Source organism: Bos javanicus, chromosome 20 (genome assembly GCF_032452875.1).
Source record: "Bos javanicus breed banteng chromosome 20, ARS-OSU_banteng_1.0, whole genome shotgun sequence".
Classification (NCBI taxonomy): domain Eukaryota; kingdom Metazoa; phylum Chordata; class Mammalia; order Artiodactyla; family Bovidae; genus Bos; species Bos javanicus.
The window spans coordinates 65,516,429-65,536,654 of record NC_083887.1 but is presented as its reverse complement, the minus strand read 5'-3'; the positions used below and the strand labels follow the sequence as shown (position 1 = coordinate 65,536,654).

At 46.7% G+C, this 20,226-nt stretch overlaps 1 protein-coding gene across 1 annotated transcript in view; it reads left to right on the top strand.

Annotated features, from left to right (window-relative positions):
* Positions 1 to 20,226, top strand: part of ADCY2 (adenylate cyclase 2) — a 456,832-nt gene that overhangs the window by 5,913 nt on the left and 430,693 nt on the right. Inside the window, exon 2 of the mRNA XM_061393890.1 lies at positions 12,910 to 13,107. Coding sequence (XP_061249874.1) covers positions 12,910 to 13,107 — 198 coding nt within the window. The remainder of the gene's footprint in view (positions 1 to 12,909; positions 13,108 to 20,226) is intronic.

Genomic DNA, 20,226 nt, shown 5'->3' with positions numbered 1-20,226 from the left:
TTGTTAGTTCTTACAGGGAATAAACTTAGCACCCCCAATATTTAATGCAGCACTAACCAGACGGAAGGTGTGTAATTAACATGTACATTTTAGGGGATAGATATGTTTTCCTTAGCAGCTGTCATTCCCATCGTGTGGCCTCTTGTTAAGAACATAAAATTGTCACTAGACCTGGATCTGGTCTCAGTGTTGCCACTTAGTGTTCCTGAAAAATTGATTTGTCTGCTGTGGACTGAAATGAATAACGCGACCAGGCTCAGGGAGTTCGTTTGGGAACTGAGTAAAATGGACCCTGTGGACATTTAGCACAGAGCTGGGCACCTGTCTTACCTACAACAAATGTGGTCATTTTTGTTATTATATTTGCAGCACCCAGGTTTCTCCAGGGTAGATGTATTTCAGGCTGACAACTAAATGAATACTAGAATTTTAAAATCTAGGTATAAAAAATGGGTTGTTTTTCTATTTACATGATAAGTATGAATATAGCTTTGAGTTATTTTATAAAAAATAATCAAGAATTGTAGATCGTTTAATTAAAGTAATATTTTGACACATTACCAGTCTCTAGCACTAAAATTCTGCCAAATTGACACGTGAATTGACGTTCATATTTTTAAATTTTGTTAGCTTTGGATACTGTTATATGAATGAACAAGAGTGATAAGATAATATTTACCAGGGCTTCTCTGGTAGCTCAGCTGGTAAAGAATCTGCCTGCAATGTGGTAGACCCTGGTTTGATTCCTGGGTCAGGAAGATCCACTGGAGAAGGGGTAGGCTACACACTCCAGTATTCTTGGGCTTCCCCTGTGGCTCAGCTGATAAAGAATCCACCTGCAACGTGGGACACCTGGGTTTGATTGCTAGGTTGGGAAGATCCCCTGGAGCAGGGAAGGCTACCCACTCCAGTATTCTGGCCTAGAGATTTCCATGGACTGTATAGTCCATGGGGTTGCAAAGAGTCAGACGTGACTGAGCGACTTTCACTTGTGCTCCATTGTGTCAGGCTGTCCACGGGGAATTGACATGCATCTGGCAGTTTTGGTTTGCAGCCCCCAGTGCATTTGGAAGGAGAGAAAAGGGTTGTTGAATCAGCACATGTGTTTGATCCATTTGGCCCAGTTAAGACTTGGATAATGTTGCTTCAGTGCCCTCTTTGTATAAGGATCCAGTAAAAACCACAAGGATGGGAACCCAGAGAGATTTGCAGTTTGGAGGTTCACATTACAAATCATCATGTCACTTGGGCTTACACTTTCATCCCCAGGTGCCAGCTTCAGGAGAGAGAGAGTGATGGGCAGAGTAGAGAACCCCAGCCTAAAAATCCCCATGAGCAGCTTTGCCGGCCAGCTTTCTGATTCTTCCCAGGGCTGTGGAACGACAGTGCCAGGACAGAGGGGACAAGACTACAGACCTGGGTTATTATTGCTCTATCGCCGTTAAGGATGCAGAAGTCCAGCTGTATCTCAAGAGTTGAACCAAATCCTTTTAAAAACCATCTCATCCTCCGTTGTCCCCTTCTCCTCCTGCCCCCAATCCCTCCCAGCATCAGAGTCTTTTCCAGTGAGTCAGCTCTTTGCATGAGGTGGCCAAAGTACTGGAGTTTTAGCTTTAGCATCATTCCTTCCAAAGAACACCCAGGACTGATCTCCTTTAGAATGAACTAGTGGGATCTCCTTGCAGTCCAAGGGACTCTCAGGAGTCTTCTCCAACACCACAGTTCAAAAGCATCAATTCTTCAGCGCTCAGCTTTCTTCACAGTCCAACTCTAACATCCATACATGACCACAGGAAAAACCATAGCATTGATCAGACGGACCTTTGTTGGCAAAGTAATGCCTCTGCTCTTCAATATGTTCTCTAGGTTGGTCATAACTTTAATTTCATGGCTGCAATCACCATCTGCAGTGGAAACATACAAATATAAAGTACCGTAGCTTCTTCTTAGAACTTGAAATTCTTGAGAACGTGAAATTTCTCAAGATGATGACTGTTATCAGAGAGGAGCTTAGGAATAAGTCCGTGTCTAGGGTCTCCACCTCCCTGAAGGTTCCTGCTGGAGACAGAGGTGGACCAGGCAGGGCTCTGGTGATGAGAGCCCTGACTGCAGGGTTTCAGAATGAGAGCGTCTCCCCATTTGTACCAGCATCCTTTACGGTCCCTCAGACGTAATGATCTTGGGATAGCATGGCCAGGACAAGTGTAACATCACAGGTGCAGGCTTCCATTCCTACATGCTTACTGCAAAGACTGAATTATTGCCTGTGTATTTTAATGTACTGTATTATCTTTTAAGCTATATAAAACAGGGGAAATAATTAAGATTTCAAGCTACTAGTGATCTGTCAATATTAGGAAAGAATGGAAGTTTTAGACTGGTGCATCAGTAGAACAAAAGCCATGTGATGTTAAAAATGAGGAGGATAAGGAGATCAGATGAATAAAGACGAAAGAGGAAATGAAGAAATGTTAGCATAGTTCAGACATACAGTTGATCTAACATCTACTCTTTCCCAGTTGTTGACTTGCAGTTAATTCAAACCTATAACACCCATGTTCTTCAGAATTGGACTTTAGGTGCACAGAATGGGATTTATCATTTGACTAATTTAATTAAACTTTGATTACTGAGCTCAGTTTTCACTGATAACGTTTGTTTGTTTACACTAAAAATAAGCACCCGTGTCCCCAGTCCAAACTAGAATACCCCAGTAATGTCAATCAGCCTGTATGCTGCACCTCTCATTTCCCTACCGACCCTCAGAAGTAGACTTCCTCTGCACTTCTTGTCATTTCTTTCTGTTTATTTTATCCATTTTGTCATGCATGCCTGTATATATCATGTGGTACTCGTGAGGTGTAAGGTAGTGATCAAGATCCGTTTATGTCAAGCATTTAACAGGAGGCTGCCTGTGTGCTGTTTTGGATCTGTTAGGGATTCTCTGTTCCTTATTAATTCCTGAATACTCAGGAATTGAGAGGAGAGGCACGCCTCTCCCGAGGGCTGAGGAACCCAGGCATTTCCTTCATTAGTTTTTCTATACGGTGATAAGTACCCTCTTCCTTCTTGTGAACTATACGGTAAAAGTGATTGTTTACAACTCTCTCTCTCTTTAATATGGATTGCCTAGGCTTTGTAAGTCTGGAATTTTAATCTTTATCTTTGCTGAGAATAACTACCTTGTAAGACAGTATATATGCCCACACCATGTTGATTAAAACACCTTTGCTCCATCAGAGCTCTGGTTCCCATGTCTGTCTTTCTCTTTCTCTCTCTCTCTCCCTCTCTCTCTTTTTCAGGCTGATCCCCTGGAGCGCAGAGGCTCTCTGAGTTCACTTTCCAGCCCGGGGCTTCTAAGACCCTCTAGAGAAGGCGCTCTGCGCCTTCACCCCATCGAGAGGGCGCCTGAGGCCTTCATGAACACAGCAAGCCCCGTGCAGGGGCTTTATTGGTTTTCTGCGTAAACCAAGGAATATCAGCCTCTTTCTCTCTCCTTTACTTTATTATCGGTCGGCTCCGGTCCACCAGGTTCCAGTCCATTAAAGGACCACGACACATTTACATGCTTTTTTCTTGTGGAGAATTGATTTTTACTTATCCATTTTAGTTACTTCTTTCACCATATCTGTTATAAATCAAAATTCCACACACAAGCGGTTTGTTATGGGTTATCTTTTCTGCTCCATTGGTTACATTTTTCTTTTTTAAATACACATGCACAGAGTATAATTAATAAAGCTTTATAATAAGTATTTATATTGGGCAAGGGAAATAACATTCAACTTTTTGAAAAGCTTTTTGGTTATTCTTGACTTTTTCTTCTTCCATACAAACTTTACAATCAACTTATTTTAACCTCAATATAAAAAAACTCAAGTAGGATCTTGTTAGTGTTATATTTAACCTATTGATTCATTTGCTGAGAATTCAATTTTGTGATATTAAATTTTTCTATCCATGAACATGGGCCATCTCTCCATTCATTTATGTGGTTCAATAATGTTTTATAGTTTTCCATAGGTTGTTCTTACTCCTTGATACCAAAGGATATTGTGTATTTTATTGCTTACTGTAAATTGTATTTTAAAAATTATGAAATTGGGTATTTCTATTCTTTTGTTGATGCTGTAAAAGAATATAACTTAATTTTAGATATTATTTTATATCTATACAGCTTATCATATCCTTTTTATTATTAGTAACTGAAATGCAGACACTTTCAGGTTCTCTACATAAATAATCATATCATCTCCAAATCAGTTCACTTCAGTTGCTAAGTCTTGTCTGATTCTTTGCAACCCATGGATTACAGCATGCCAGGCTTCCCTGTCTATCACCAACCCCTGGCGTTTGCTCAGACTCATGTCCATTGAGTTGGTGATTCCATCCAACCAACTCATCCTCTGTCACCCTCTTCTCCTCCTGCCTTCAATCTTTCCCAGCATTAGGGTTTTTTCCAGTGAATCAGTTCTTCGCATCAGGTGACCAAAGTATTGGAGCTTCAGCTTCAGTGTCAGTCCTTCCAATGAATATTCAGGACTGATTTCCTTTAAGGTTGACCTCCTTGCAGTCCAGGGGACTCTCAAGAGTCTTCTCCAACACCACAGTTCAAAAGCATCATTTCTTCGGCACTCAGCTTTCTTTATGGTCCATCTCTCACATCCATACATGACTACTGGTAAAACCATAGCTTTGACCAGACAGACCTTTGTCAGAAAAGTAATGTCTCTGTTTTTTAATATGCTATCTAGGTTTGACATAGCTTTTCTTCCAGGGAGCAAGCATCTTTTAATTTCATGGCTGCAGTCACCATCTGCAGTGATTTTGGAGCCCAAGAAAATAAAGTCTGTCACTGTTTCTATTGTTTCCCCATCTATTTGCCATGAAGTGACGTGACTGGATATCATGATCTTAGTTTTTGAATGTTTTTAGTTTTTCTGCAAGTACTGAGAGTTTTATTTTATTTTGTCCCATACATTTCTTTTCTCACTTCTTTTTCTTGTATTATTGTGTTGGCCTGAAACTAATATGCTTTTGACAAACTAGTGATTGTGAGTGCCCTTGCCTTTTTTTCTGGTTTTAAATAGAATTCCTTAATAGTTTATTCATTTAAGATGATGCTGGTTATAGATTTTTATAGATATTCTTCGAGATTCCTTTTGGTTAATTTATAGAAAAAGTTTAAATATGATTGTTTAGTTTTACCAAACTGAGATAATCAAAAGATTTTTTGATGTGTTTTAAAGTCAGTGTAATGAATAATAATTTTCTATTATTGAACAATTTTTATATTCATGATAAAAATACAGTTTTTATGATAGAATCCTATAAAATGCTGGATGTGAAGTGCTAACATTTTAAGGTTTTTGCTGACGTAGTCTTTGGTAAAATGAATTTGGAATATTTATCAGATTGGCATTTTTCTTTTTTATAAGTTTTTCTGGTCTTAAAACTCAGGGAGTATGCCTTTATTCTTAGTTTCCTAAAAGTTTTCATTATGTTAGAAAGAGTTGAAGGAATTTACTTAGAAAACCACATGGGTTTGTTGCTTTCTTTGGAGAGAGATTTTAAAATTTTTGCTTTAGTATCTTTGATAGTAATAGGATTACAGTATTTCTAACTTTATTTCTTGAGTCAGTTTCAATAAGCCTTTTCTAGGACTCTTTGCATTTCATCCCAATTTTCAAGTTTGATGGTAATATTTGATAATACTTAGATGCTTTCTTTCTTTTTTAACTTAATCTTACTAGATGTCTGTTTTGTCTTAACTTTTTACCAAAAAAATTGTCTTTTTTGATACACTGTGTTGCATTTTTGCTTTCTGTCTTCACTACCTCAGTGTCAATCAAAACATATTCGATTATGATACGCTATGGAAACAAACAACTCCAGAATCTTAGTAGCTTAACACAACAAAGGTTTATATTTTGTTTGAGCTGCACAGTAAATGTGAGTCAGCAGAGGAATTCTCTCACATCAGTTACTCAGAGATTTAGAATGAAGGAAGCTGCATCCCACAGCATCCTTCCTTCCTTGATTGCTGTGTCGTTGTTGTATGGTTGGTAAGTTGTGTCTGACCTGTGACCCCATGCAGCACGCTAGGCTTCTCTGTCCTTCACTATCTCCCGGAGATGCTCAAACTCATGTCCCGTGAGTCGGTGCCATCCAACCATCTCATCTTCTGTCGTCCCCTCCTCCTCCTGCCTTCAATCTTTCCCAGCCTCAGGGTCTTTTCCAGTGAGTCGGCTCTTCGCATCAGGTGGCCAGAGTATTAGAGCTTCAGCTTCAGCATCTGTCCTTCCAGTGACTACACTGCACTAGGGAAGAAGACGGTGCTTCTCTCTGGCAATTGACGTCATCCACATGGAAGTGCCCCATCACTTTCATTTTTCATCGACCAGACTTCAGTATTCTAGTTATCTGTTGCTGCGTAAACCCCCCCACGTGGTTTAGTGATTGAAAACACTCACATATTTTATTTTCCTCCTGAATCAGCAGTTTGGCAATGGTAGTGCAACCCTGCTCCCTGTGGCTTCCCACACCAGAGGCGGACTTCTTGCAGCATGTCCTGGCCAGTGTGGGGCAGGAGGGGGCTCTGCTCACCTGGGCTGGGCTGTAGGAGTCCTCCTCATGACGAATGCCCCTTTAATCATTGCACCGTGAAAAGAAAGTGCCAGCAGCCTCACAATGGCTTTTACGTGCCTCTGCCTGGGAGAGAAACACTTCACTTTTATTCACTTTTTTTTTTTTTCTCAAAATGGCTGCTTGGAACTTCAAAAAAGGTTAGAAGATGAATCCAGAAGGAACCCAGAAGAAAGAAATAGGAAATATTTTGGAAAGTCCCTGACCACCACATTTTCTTTCTATTTGGTTGGCCCCAGAGTTTCTTTGGGTTTTTCCATTGTGGAAATGCGTGAACGAATGTTTGGGCCAACTCAGTGCTTGCTTTGGGCTTCCTCTGTTCTTTTCCAGATTTCTGCAGTGGGATCTTTAATTCATCAGTTTTCAGCCTCCTTTCTTTGCATGAACCTTGGCAGCAGCAGGGAGCCTTGAATCAGTAGAGAATCCCTGGGCAGTCAGGGCTTGTGGGGTTCTCCAAAAGCAGAGCTTGCTCACCCATCAAGGGAGCCCCATCAGGACAGTCTCTAGTGGGGACCCTGGTCCGGCTGACTTGGTTGGAGTCCTGCACGTGGAGCACAGAGCCGGGCTGGCTGGGCCCCTCCAGGCTCCTCCCCACGTGTCTCAGCCGCATCTGATCCTGCACATTGCCCTTCCTGGGGTGGCTTGGCGTTCGCCTCCCAAATCTTGGGCAGGCCTCTCCGAAGGCCCGCTCTCACTCGGGAGCATTCTGGGAAGAGATTCTGGTGAGGACTTGCTCCACGTCCCGCTCCCAGTCCTGCCACAAATTCTTCTTCTATTCAACTCTAAGCGAGAGCCGTGGAGGGAAAGGGGATCTAAGAAATGCAAGTCCCAGTAAGGCCAAGCCGGCAGTAGGAGATTGAGTCCAACTTGGAAGATGCCCAGTTTCCCTCCGAGCACCACTCTCACTGCACAGTACAGGTTTGCTCATGGGAAGACTTTTGGAGGTTTTTAGGATTATTTTGCATTTTGCCTTTAGATCTATGACCCATTCTTCCCCAGTAGCTCAGTTGGTAAAGAATCCGCTTGCAATGCAGGAGATCCTGGTTTGATTCCTGGGTCAGGAAGATCCTCTGGAGAAGGGACAGGCTGCCCACTCCAGTCTTCTTGGGCTTCCTGTGCTCAGTTGGTAAAAGAATCTGCCTGCAATGTGGGAGACCTGGGTTTGATCTCTGGGTTGGGAAGATCCCCTGGAGGAGGGAATGGCAACCCACTCCAGCATCCTGGCCCCGAGAATCCCATGGACAGAGGAGCCTGGCGGGCTACATCCATGGGCTCACAGTCAGACGCGACTGAATCACTGATACTATTGATAAAATTAAATGTGGAGGAGGTAGACGGAAGAGAGAGTGGAGAGATGGTGTGCAGGAGGGAGGAGGACAGATTCAGAGCGGGGGGCGCCTGAGGGGCTGCAGTCCACGGGGCTGCAAAGAGTCTGACACGACTGAGCGACTGAACAGCAACAACAACGTGTTTTACATTAGAGTGTCCTTTGCCATCTAAAAGGAAAACAGTACTGTTTAACACAAAGAATGAAAAATACATGTGGAAAATATTGAAAATATACATAATCTGTTGCTCCATGGAAAAGCCTCCAAGAAACGAGGCTGTTGTTATACGATAAATAGAAGCAATGGGTGTTTAATCGGCCTGGCAGTTTGACTCCTTCCCAAATTAAATGCATTGAACAGAGAAGGATGAAACGTTCCTGGAGAGTGATGGGAGCCCATTATCATGACGGTAGGTAATGGGACGCTTGCGGTCTTCCTTTTAAAGATGTGTTAACACATTTAGTTTGCATTGTATGGTGACTTTTAAAAAATCTTTTTAAAGCCATATCTTAAAGGCATTTCTGTACATTTTATTTAGTTTGTGTACCGTGGTACATTTTTTTATTTCCATGAAGGGAGGAGGGGTTGGGCTGCATAAACATATTTAATTTAGATCGACAGTGTTTTCACTGTTTTCGTTCACTTTATTTTCAGCTGCTCTTATTTGTTTTATACTCTGGATTTTGAAAACTCAGCTATTTCCTAAGAGTAGCCACGGGTGAGCTGCTGCGGCTTCGTTCTTCTTCCTGTCCACTGGGGCTGGAATAAGGGGGGAGAGGGCGTGTAATTCAAGGTCTGAGGGCGTTCCGCTATTTTATTTACTTATTTGCCTTAAGAAAAACGCATGATCCAAATGCAGGGCTAGGAAAGAATGTGGTTTATAAGCTTATACATTTTTAATGAATACGCTACTGTTTTTTTTTCCCTTGACCCCTCTTTACAAAAGATTCTATTTAGTGGAGCAGTCCATATTAAGACTTGTTTGGAATTAAGGTTCAAAAGGCAACGCAGGATAAATTGACGGCTGTTCTCTTTCTGGAAGAGCCGGGATTCTTCAAAGGGCTCAGGTTTTGCAGTGATCAGGGACCACTGGCCTTGTGAGCAGAGACTGACTGTGTGAAGCCACGGGCCATCTGGGAACGGGCCTCCCTGCCCGGGTTGGGGACAGGACTTCAAAGCTTGGGGGAGGCCTTCTCCGGGGGGTGGGGTGGGCCAGGCAATGCCATGCATCCGGTGAGCAGGGACACGTCGCCCTCGGGTCCTTTTAGGATGGAGAGGCCTTTGTCTGCCCTTCTTCCCTAAACGTACATTCACAGTCCTAGTTGACGCTGGGTGAGCACGGAGGTGTATGTATCTTTTGAGACTAGAAGCTTGGGTCTTTTGTTGTTCTGATTTTGAAAGAAATAAAGCATTTCTGTGGGGCCCTAAAAATATTAGGGGACCAATGTCCACTGTGTCTAGTGGAGAGGCCGCCCTGCAGCCCAGACTACTGGGCTGTCTGGGATCAAGACCCTGATGGTAAGAAACAAAAAAGAGAGAGATGCCAATATTTAAACCCCAAACCCGTATCAAGTCTTATTATATAATGTTCCTGGCTCACCAAGGCACTGAGTCTTTCCCTTGTTCACAGTTGGATCTTTGAGCAGAGAAATGCAGGGAAAGCACCTATGGGCTGTGTACTTCATCCTCCTCTTCCCATAAGGACACAGGTCACAGCTTCTCTGTTCCTTTAGCTACTGATTTTCACTCGATGGGCTTCCCTGCTCTCTCAGACGGTAAAGAATCCACCTGCAATGCAGGAGACCTGAGTTCAATCCCTGGGTCGGGAAGATCCCCTGGAGAAGGAAATGGCAACCCATTCCGGTATTCTTGCCTGGAGATTTCCTGGGACAGAGGAGCCTGGCAGGCTATAGTCTGTGGGATCGCAAAGACTCAGACATGACTGAGTGACTCACACTTTTCACTTGACAGTCACGCAGGTTTTCACACCACTTTCATCCTTTCTGGATAACCGAAGCCAATACAGTCAACAGTTGTTGCTTTCCTTCGGGGTTAATGAAATGATGGAAAAGCCACACCAGGAAGGCAGCTGTCCTGCTTCTCTACTGGTTGGCTTTCTGTTCGCAGCTCAGTTAACTTCATTTGGGGAAGTTTAAAGTAAAATCACGTTTTCATGGCTCTGTGTGTGCAGCAGCCATGACCTTGAATGAGACGTCCTCAGAAAACAGGCTACTGTGTCCTTGTGTGCCCTGGTCCGTGGTGCCTGGGTACTGGGGAGCACTGTGGTGCGGGTGGATCCCGGACAACCTTTTGCAGTGATTGGAACCTGTGTCTAAAGGTCAGAGTACAAGAAGGCACTTAATCGTGGACAGAAATAGTAGGGGAGGGAGGTTGTGAGAACATCCCATTGGGCCCTTCTGTCTTCTGGCTGTTCTGGAAACATTCTTTTGGCCACTGGGGAACTGGCTACACCTGGGCTCGTGCATCGTTTATGCACACAGGGCACGGGGCTCTGCTGTGATGGCAACACAGACCACTCCCTGGGTGAAGCCGCGTTCTCTCCGTCAGCCCCATGACCCTGGTGCCTCCTTCCCATTCAGAGGCCTGCATTTTCTCACCTGTGCAGGCCACCGTGCCTACTCTCATACGGCTGGTGTAAGAATAAAAGACCTTAATGTACCTGAGTGCTTAGCAGAAAAACATCCATGTTAGAGTTGATGCTTCCGAACTGTAGTGCTGGAGAGGACTCTTGAGAGTCCCTTGGACTGCAAGGAAATCAAATCAGTCCATCCTAAAGGCAATCAACCCTGAATATTCATTGGAAAGACTGAGGCTGAAGCTCCAGTACTTTGGCCATTTGATGCGAAGAACCGACTCATTGGAAAAGACCCTGATGCTGGGAAAGATTGAGGGCAGGAGGAGAAGGGAGCGATAGAGGATGAGATGGTGGGATGGCATCATCGACTCAAAGGACATGAATTTTAGCAAAGGAGATGGTGAAGGACAGGGAAGCTTGGTGTGCTGCAGTGTATAGGGTCATAGTCAGACACAGTTTAGCAACTCAGTAGCAACTGACGTGAGTACTTGCTGTGATTATTGTTGCTCTTGCCTTTTCCCCAGTTGTTACTCGACATACATAACTGTGAGAGAGGAAAGGGAAGAGAAGGCGCTAAAGGTGGTCCAGGCCCCCCTGCTCTCCTGAGTGTCAGCCTGGGCCTGCTACCTGGTGTGCCTCATCCGCCTTCCTGCCCTACTCCCTGTGGTCAATGGGCTGATATCTGAAGGAGGTGGTGGGGCATCTCCAGGGTGAAGTTAGAGATGCTCATGGCCCAGAGTGAACCCTGTACCCACCAGAAAAGGTGAGGGCTTCCCCAGACTCTGGTATTTGAAAGACCTACCCCATATGTCCCAGGTTGTACTGTAACTTTTGAGTTTTTTTTTTTTTTTTTCTTATTTTTGGCAGAACTGAGTCTTGGTTGCTACATGGGCTTTTTCTCTAGTTGCAGCGAGCGGGGGCCGCTCTCTGGTTGCAGTGCTTGGGCTTCTCATGGCGGTGGCTTCTCTCCTTGTGGAGCGTGGGCTCTGGGGCCCGTGGGCTGCAGCAGTTGCAGCTCCCAGGCTGTAGAGCGCAGCCTCAGTAGTGGTGGTGCTCGGGCTTCATTGCTCCGTGGCATGTGGGATCTTCCCGAATCAGATGTCTCCTACATGGGCGGGCAGATTCTTGACCATTGAGCCACCAGGGAAGCCCTCTACTGTAAGTGTTAATATTCAGAAACTTCAGTGAAAGTTCTTAGGGCCCTGGCTATATGGATTGTTTTGCTTGAAACTCCTTTGAGTATTTCATCAACTAAATGTATTAGCTGAAGATTAAAGCTTTTACACTGTGTTCCATCCCATGGCGTGTGCTGTTCAGAGCAAGTTTCCAGCAGAATATTTGGAGAAGCTAAAGCCTAAATCCAGGTTTGGATAATCAGAGGAAATGCAAGGTCTATTGTATTGTGTGGAATTGTAATAGTGTGCGTTTGAAGGGTTATGTGGCTAGATAGAGATGAATAGAAAATGCCTATTAGTGTGCAAATGTGGAGTTTTAAAAATGCATTAGTAACAGGCTAATAATGTCCATTTTCCTTTTGCTGCTAGAGCCCAAGAAAGGCGGAAAAGGAAGCTAGCTAAATGGCACAGTCTTCTAAATATTTCCCACTCTCTCATCTTCTATTTTTAGTACTTTCTGACCCTTTTCTATTAACCTTGATCTTGTTAAAACATTAATTGCAATGCATTAAAAGAAAAGCTTCTAGCTTTAGAATCCAAGATAGTATTTAGGTTTTTTTTTTTAATAAACCATTTCAAAATCATTTGCAGGCCTTAATTTCCTATGATTAGAGCATACCTGATTGTCTGAAGTTGTTTGCCTTATTTTATCCTTACATTCTGTGTTCTCGCATTTACTTTTGAATGAAATCCATTTCTTCGTTTACCAGGGAAAATTTGCATTCGATGGCATGGCTGTTTTGTGTAAATATCCAGTCCTGGATTGTGTGTCTAACTCTGCAATCCCATGAACTACAGCCCGCCAGGCTCCTCTGTCCATGGGATTTCCCAGGAAAGAATACTGGAGTGGGTTGCCATTTCATCCTCCAAGGGATCTTCCCAACCCAGGCACTGAACCCACTTCTCTTGCATTGGCAGGAGGATTCTCTTCCACTTCACCACCCGAGAAGCCCAGTATTGGGTTATTTATGTAGAAAAACATGGTTATTTAATAATAAACTTAAATTTTTGAAAGTTCAAATTTTTCTACTTCTGAAGTCCCTTTTAAAACCTGATCTGTTTAAACCTTGACTGATGTTGATAACATTTCGATATTAATAACAAGTCATGGGTACCACAGGCTTTCTAAATTGTCCCTTTGTGATGTTTTTTTCCCTCTCCTTAGGAAGTTGAAGACCACGTGGCATTTTTAATCACAGTTCCGACTGCCCTGGCGATCTTCTTTGCGATCTTCATCCTGGTGTGCGTGGAGTCGGTGTTTAAGAAGCTGCTGCGCCTCTTCTCTTTGGTGATATGGATCTGCCTCGTGGCCATGGGCTACTTGTTCATGTGTTTCGGGGGCACCGTCTCTCCCTGGGACCAGGTAAGATATCGAAATGCTTTCTGTGTTTTGATCTGTGACATACCAGGTTCTGTACACCTGGCCCCAGACTGTAAACAGAGGCTGAGAAGACCATCTTCGGAAATAGCTGGCCCACAGGGCTCTGCAGAGTGAAGTCACCTGGTGCCCGTTTTAATTCATCAGACCTGCCGGCGGTCAGGGGCCGCCCAGGCTCACCTTGTCACCTGTTTCCAATGGCTGAGGCTGCCTTTGCAACTCGCACCGCGCCTTAGTACTTCCTTCTCCTCCAGCCCCTTGATTCTCCCATTGTTCTGGAACCCCCTGGGGTGGGCACCGCTGTCTGTGCCTTGAAGTCGCAAAGACTGAACTTGAACTGTTTGCTCAGGGACTGGATCTCCAGATTTGGTGTCAACATGATGATGCCATAACAGCAGGGAGACCCGCCGTTCTCATGTTGAACCCGGGAGGCTCTTGGTTTAGAAGAGGGCCATGTCTGGGGGATGCTAGGTCTTTAGGAGACTGTAGTCCAGTGGGCTTTTCCCCTTGTGCTGGGGCCACGTGGCTCTCGTCTGCTGGCTGCTTGATCGGATGGTTCCAGGCGCGGGTGCGGGTATCCTAGTTACTAGCTTCAAGCTTGTAATTGACGCCAAGGGGTTCTGTCGCCGTTGCGGGAGAGAGGAAGCTGAATGCCAGGAGGGCTGTTGCTGAGCTGCTGGGGGCCAAGAGATGGGGAGGGAGAGGCGCAGGAGCCACAGTCCTTAGGAGACTCCCCGGAGTTGCTGGGGAGGCCGAGAAGAGAGACTCAAGGTGGAACACACGGAAGGATTCAAGTGCCGATGTGTGTGTTACTTTTCATTATCTTTTGGTATTGCCCTCTAACGTAATTCCACAGTGAAAAGAGAACAGACTCTGTCTGATCTCAATACCTTTAGACCATGCAACTTTTGCACCTTGTTTTGTGTCCTTATAGTCTATGGGAACTTGAATAGAATCTGTATCCTACTGTTGTGCGAACGCTGTATAAATCTTAATTATGCTGAAATGGTTAATGGTGCTTTTCAGGTCTATTTTATCCTTATACTTTCCTGTCTCTTCCTTCTATTAATTTTTGACAGTTTCATACTGAGACTGTCATACTGAAAAACCTTAATTTATCTACTTAGAAAATAATTATAATATCTAGTAGACCTATGTGTACCCTTGTTTTGTATTTTTCAAGTCTCCTGTAAATACGTTATCATACTTTCAAAATTTGAAAAATAAAAAAAGAAAAAGAAAAAAAAAGGGGTTCGAGTGCCAGGGCAAGGGCCTGAGCTGGACAGAGCCCACAGGGAGCCCAAGAATGGGGTTTCCAGAGAGTTCTGTCCTGCAATCTCAGACAAAGCATCCTCGTCTTTGACCCTCAGTTCCTTCTGTGAAGGGAGAGGCTGGGCAGAGTGAACTCGGGTTGGTCTCTCTGGTGTAAAGGATGCTGAGACGGGGGCCCAGATGGAGACAGTGCTGTCCCTTTCCCCAAAGAGGCTCCGTGCTCGGAGAGGCTCCCCTGGTGTCTCCTCGTTCCCCGACTCAAGCCTTTTGCAGCGCTGGGCGCCGCCCCCACACCTCTGCCCCCCACTTGCTCCCTGCACACCCTCACCCGCTGCAGCACTGGGCGCCGCCCCCACGCCTCTGCTCCCCGCTTGCTCCCTGCACACCCTCACCCGCTGCTCTCAGTGGCCCACGTGGTCCACCGTCCCTCCACCGTCACCCCAGTGCATGAGGACAGAAGCAGGAAGCAGGTTAAGAGCATCTTTTGCCGTCTGTGGCATGGATCCCGGGTCTCTCCTAGCACTGCAGCCACCTTTTAACAACGGAGCTTTCGAAGAAGCCTTCCTGTTTGGAGGCTTCCCTCATATCTCAGTTGGTAAGGACTCCACCTGCAATGGAGGAGACCCTGGTTCGATTCCTGGGTTGGAAAGATCCCCTGGAGAGGGGATAGGCTACCCACTCCAGTATTCTTGGGCTTCCCTTATAGCTCAGCTGGTAAACAATCTGCCTGCAATGTAGGCAACCTGGGTTCAATCCCTGGGTTGGGAAGATGCCCTGGAGAAGGGAAAGGCTACCCAGTCCAGTACTGTGGCCTGGAGAATTCCATGGACTGTACAATCCTTAGGGTTCCAAAGAGTCAGACACGATTGAGCGACTTTCACTTTCCTGTCTGGAAGGACAAATACTCCTTCTGTTCAGAATTCTCTGAGCTTCCTTTTTTTGCGTGAATGACAGACCCTGTCGTGATCGGTGGACACTCACGTGTTTGCTTCATTAACCTCATCTGGGGGCCTCCCCAAAGCGGCCTCCCCGGGTGTCTGGCTGCCCTCACACCAGGCAACCCCCACCCTCTCTGGTCTTCCCTCAGCACTTACGGCCATCTGCAGAGCGTGTTACATAGCCGTTCATCAGCGTCTCGCCCGGAGAACGTAAACTCCTTCCCCGCGGACTGCTCCCTGTTGTGTCTTTGCACCCATAGGTGCCGTCCATCCATGGCACCCTGAGCTGCTGGCGCAGGACTCGCCTTAGTAGATGGGTCTTTCCTTTCCCGTCTGTTGCCGTTGGATTTGTATGTGTGTCCACTTCTTTCTGTTTTTACTCATCTTCTGGTTTTACGACACACGCTCGGGTTTTATTGCTGCTCTCAGCCTGTTTGTAAGAAACCTCTTTAAGCATCTCCGTTCCTGTTTTTCAGTCTCTCAGTTGTGTCCGACTCTTTGCGACCCCGTGGACTGCAGCATGCCAGGCTTCCCAGTCTATCACCAACTCCCGGAGTTTGCTCAAAGTCACGTCCGTTGAGTCAATGATGAGCTTGAGCGCCTTAAACATCCGTATTTCAGAGTCATTTTACTTGCTAAGGTGGCTCAGGCAGTAAAAAATCTGCTTCTACTGTAGAAAACCAGAGTTTGATCCTGGGGTCAGGAAGATCCTCTGGAGAAGAGAATGGCAACCCACTCCAGTATTCTTTTCTGGGAAATTCCATGGACAGGGAAACCTGGCAGGCTACAGCCCATGGGGTCACAAAGAGTCAGACACAACTAAGCGACTGACATTTTCACTTTCACTTGACTTCCGTTTGCTTGAGATCAATTTCCCAGCTGTTGGTTGGTTGGCTCTGTTTCTTGGCTTTAGCTTGGATGCTGGTGTTTACAACCTCATGCTGATATTTTTCACCTTGGCCCCTGCCCGTGATCCCACCCACGTCAGGGTTGCCGGCCTCACGCCGCCAGGACCCTGGGCAGGGTGGGCTCCTGCGTGGAACCTCAGCCCTGTCGATGGGGCATGCAGGGGGTCTGGCCTCCCCCATGGCCTGGGCACGCCTCTAGGGGCACAGCTGTTCCGGGCCACTTGCCTCGTGCTGTGCGGCTGCTCACACCTCTTGCCAGAAGAGGTCCACTTTGAACTAATTAATTTATTCTTTTAACTTTGTATTTTATATTGGAGTATAGGAGGAGGGCATGACAACCCACTCTGGTATTCTTGCCTGGAGAATCCCATGGATGGAGGAGCCTGGTGGGCTACAGTCCATGGGGTTGCATAGAAATGGACATGACTGAGCAACACACACACACACACGCACACAGTTGAGTAAGGGCTTCCCAGGTGATGGTAGTGGTGAAGAGTCCGCCTGCCAATGCAGGCAACTCAGAAGATGTGGGTTTGACCCTGGGTCGGGAAGCTCCCCTGGAGTAGGAAATGGCAACCTATTCCAGTGTTATTGTCTGGGAAATCCCATGGACTGAGGAGCCTGGTGGGCTGCAGTCCTTGGGGTCACAGAGGACAGGACTAGGAGACTGAGCACACGCACACACACAACGGGGGCTGGAGGCGCCCACTTAGAAGGAGATGGGGTGCCCAAGAGAAGAGTTGAGCTGGGCACCCGCGGTGGAGGAGAGCGAATGTGTATATATTCTTTTTCAAAGTACTTTCCCATTTAGCTTCATATATAATAGTGAGCAGAGCTCCCTGTGCTGGACAGTAGGTCCTGTTGGGGACAACCCTGTTGGTTGTCCAAATACCTGAGAAATTACTTGAGCTAAGTGGTGCTCATCCTTTGATTTTTCGCTGTGTCCACGCCATCTATGAATAGGAAGCTTTATTTATTTCATTCCAATGTTAATGTCTTATTTCTTCTTGACATGTGCACATCATTAGACCCTCCAGTAAAATTCTAAATGCAAGAAAATAAAAAACAAACAGAAGAGGCCACTTGAGCCCCATTCCTCTGCTGGAGTCTGAACTCCTTCCCAACACTCCTGATCATTCAGGAGGAAACCTGAAATGCGGTCATTCTGCCCGGTTAACCCAAAGTTGTCTCTCTGGCGTCTTTTGGTGTCAGCATCACAGATGCAGGCTCCTTGATGAACGCTGACGTTCTGACCTCCGGGAAGTGTCAGTCGGTTCACTGCGCTCGAGGGAGTGAGCTCCAGGCTTGATCTGAGAGAGGATGCTTCCACTCCCGGTGCTGTTGTGAGGAGTGGCTGGGGTGCACCGATGGGGACAGTCCACACGGGGCCCCCCTCACCGCTGACAACAGTGGCAGGTTTGGGGATCCCAAGACCCCCGTGAGGTTCAATAACTTGCAGAAGGACCTACAGAACCCTTGAAAGCTGTTAATACTCATGTTTACGGATTTCCCAGGTGGTACTAGTGGTAAAGAACCCGCCTGGCAATGCAGGAGCTATGAGACCTGGGTTCAGTCCCTGGGTAGGGAAGATCCCTTGGAGGAGGGCATGGCAACCCACTCCAGTATTCTTGACTGAAGAATCCCATGGACAAAGGAGCCTGGTGGGCTACAGTCCATGTGGTCACAAAGAGTCAGATGTGACTGAAGCAACTTAGCACACATGCATGGTTTCTTAAAGAACACAGTTTAGCGTCAGCCAAGCGGAGTGTGCAGGAGAACTGCAGAGTGTGGAGCATCTGTTGTCTGGTCCATCTGGAGACACAACAGCCATGCCCTCCTAGCTGTAGCATGTCATGCCATGTGTGGGGAATAGCGCCTCTCTGGGAGCGTCATCAGACCCTCGTGTGCCCATGTTTTGCCTAGGACTCATTGCGTGCCCCTGCACAGCTGGCTGTGGGTCTCAGCCCCTCTACAGATAGAGCGGACTCTGTGTGGCCCTGAGCCCCCTTCCTGAATCACATCTCAGATGGTCTGCTGGCCAGAGCCTCCAGGGACACGAACAGTCCTGTTAGGCGGGGCATTCCTGGGGTCCGAGTGATCCACTCCCAGGAGCCTAGGGCAAAGGCCGATCTTGTTCTGCTGAGGTTGGTTCTTCCCAACACGTGTGGGTGGAGTTTTGCTCAGCCATCAACAGCCAGCACACAACCCAGAACCGGAGCCGCCAGCACCGGTGTCGTCTGGACAGCACCGCCCCATTCTGGGTACTTTCCCTCCACAAACCCATTCCATCTTTTCATAGCTCCGTGGGGTGGGCGCCATGGTACCCGAGCTCACCCAGCACCTAGACTTCCACACAGGTCCCTTGATCACAGCCAGGCTGCTGGGGAGCGAGCGGAACAGGCGATTTGAACTCAGAGGGTCTGACTCCAGAGGGCACCCTTACCTGGGATCCCAGTAGTTCTCAACTGGGAGCAGTTTCACCCCCAGGGACATTTCCCAGTCTGGCAGTATCTCTGACTATCACAGCCTGGTTAGGGGTCATCTAGTGCGTAGACGCCAGAGATGCTGCTGAGAATCCTACAAACAGCCTACAACGCACGGGCCAGCAGCATGTCTAAGGATCACCCAGCCTGAGTGTCTGCGGGGCTGCGTCTGAGAAACTCTGTGTTTACCAAGGCTGCCTGTCCATGTTGTCTTCTGAAGACCCAGTTCTTAAAGGCTCAGTAACTGGAATTGTCCTGAGTGGCCAGGGCACCACTTCAGACTGATGGTTCTGCTTTTGATCAGAGAGGCATGATTTTGCAGCATGTGGACTGGAGAATGTACCCGCTGGAGAAAGGGTGGCAGGTTTGGAGGTTGGGCATCGACGTGGTTTGGAAGCAGCCGCTGGTGAAATAAGGAAAACGTGGAGAAGAAGCTGGTGGCTTTGGCCTCCTAGCCCTGAGTGCGTGCGGAGACCTGGCATCACTGGTAGTTTTAGTTCAGCTCGTGTCACCCCCGATTTGAGTCCCCTCCCAGCCCATGCTGCCATCATCCCCACCTAGCTGACGTGTGTTCCATGCAGCCGCCTCCTGGACGAGAATTATTTAAAAATGACATTTTGTTGGTGGTTCCAGCAGTCAGAGGGAAGCTGGGTGGTAAACCGCAGAGTTCGGGGTTCCTGTTAACAGTGCTGTGTGTATGTGCTAAGTGTACACACACGCAAATACATGCTAAGTGCACATACACATGCATACATGCTAAGTGCACACACGCGCACACACATGCTAAGTGCACATACATGCTAAGTGTACATACACGCACATACATGCTAAGTATACATACACGCACATACACTCATACCTCTGCAGGGAGGGTCTGCCTGCCTGCTTCAGCTTGGATTGGGTTTGCTGAAATCCCCTGCCCACCGCCCACTGGAGAAGGAAGTGGCAACCCACTCCAGTATTCTTGCCTAGAGAATTCCATGGATAGAAGAACCTGGTGGGCTACAGTCCATGGGGTCACAAGAGTTGGACACGTCTTAGCGACTAAACCACCACCACCACCACCCCCTCCCCATCGTGTGCGAGATGACATCCTCATGATCAAAGGGTGGAGGTGCTATCAACGCACTTGACCTTCTTTTCCTGAATGGTTGGAAACCACATGAAAAATTTAAACTTGGCTAGGAGAGGAGGAAACAAGGTATCAGTCTCCTGTATTCCTTTAGGAGAAGGGATCATTTTTGTTTTTCTAAAGACATCAGTGGCAGCACGTCTGGGGCCCCCAGTCCCCTCTTTTGCGGATGCCCAGGGCCGTCACATTGGCACAGCAGCTCTTCCTGTCTGAGCAGCCTTCCTGATAGCCAGGTCCTATCCAGAGAGGCCTCATCACAGTTGACAAATAGTGGCTCCCAGCTCTGGAGCGTAAAGTCCAAAATCAAGATGTGGACAGGGTCACGCTTCCCCGAAGGCTCTGGGTCCAGCCCTTCCCTGCCCCTTCCAGCA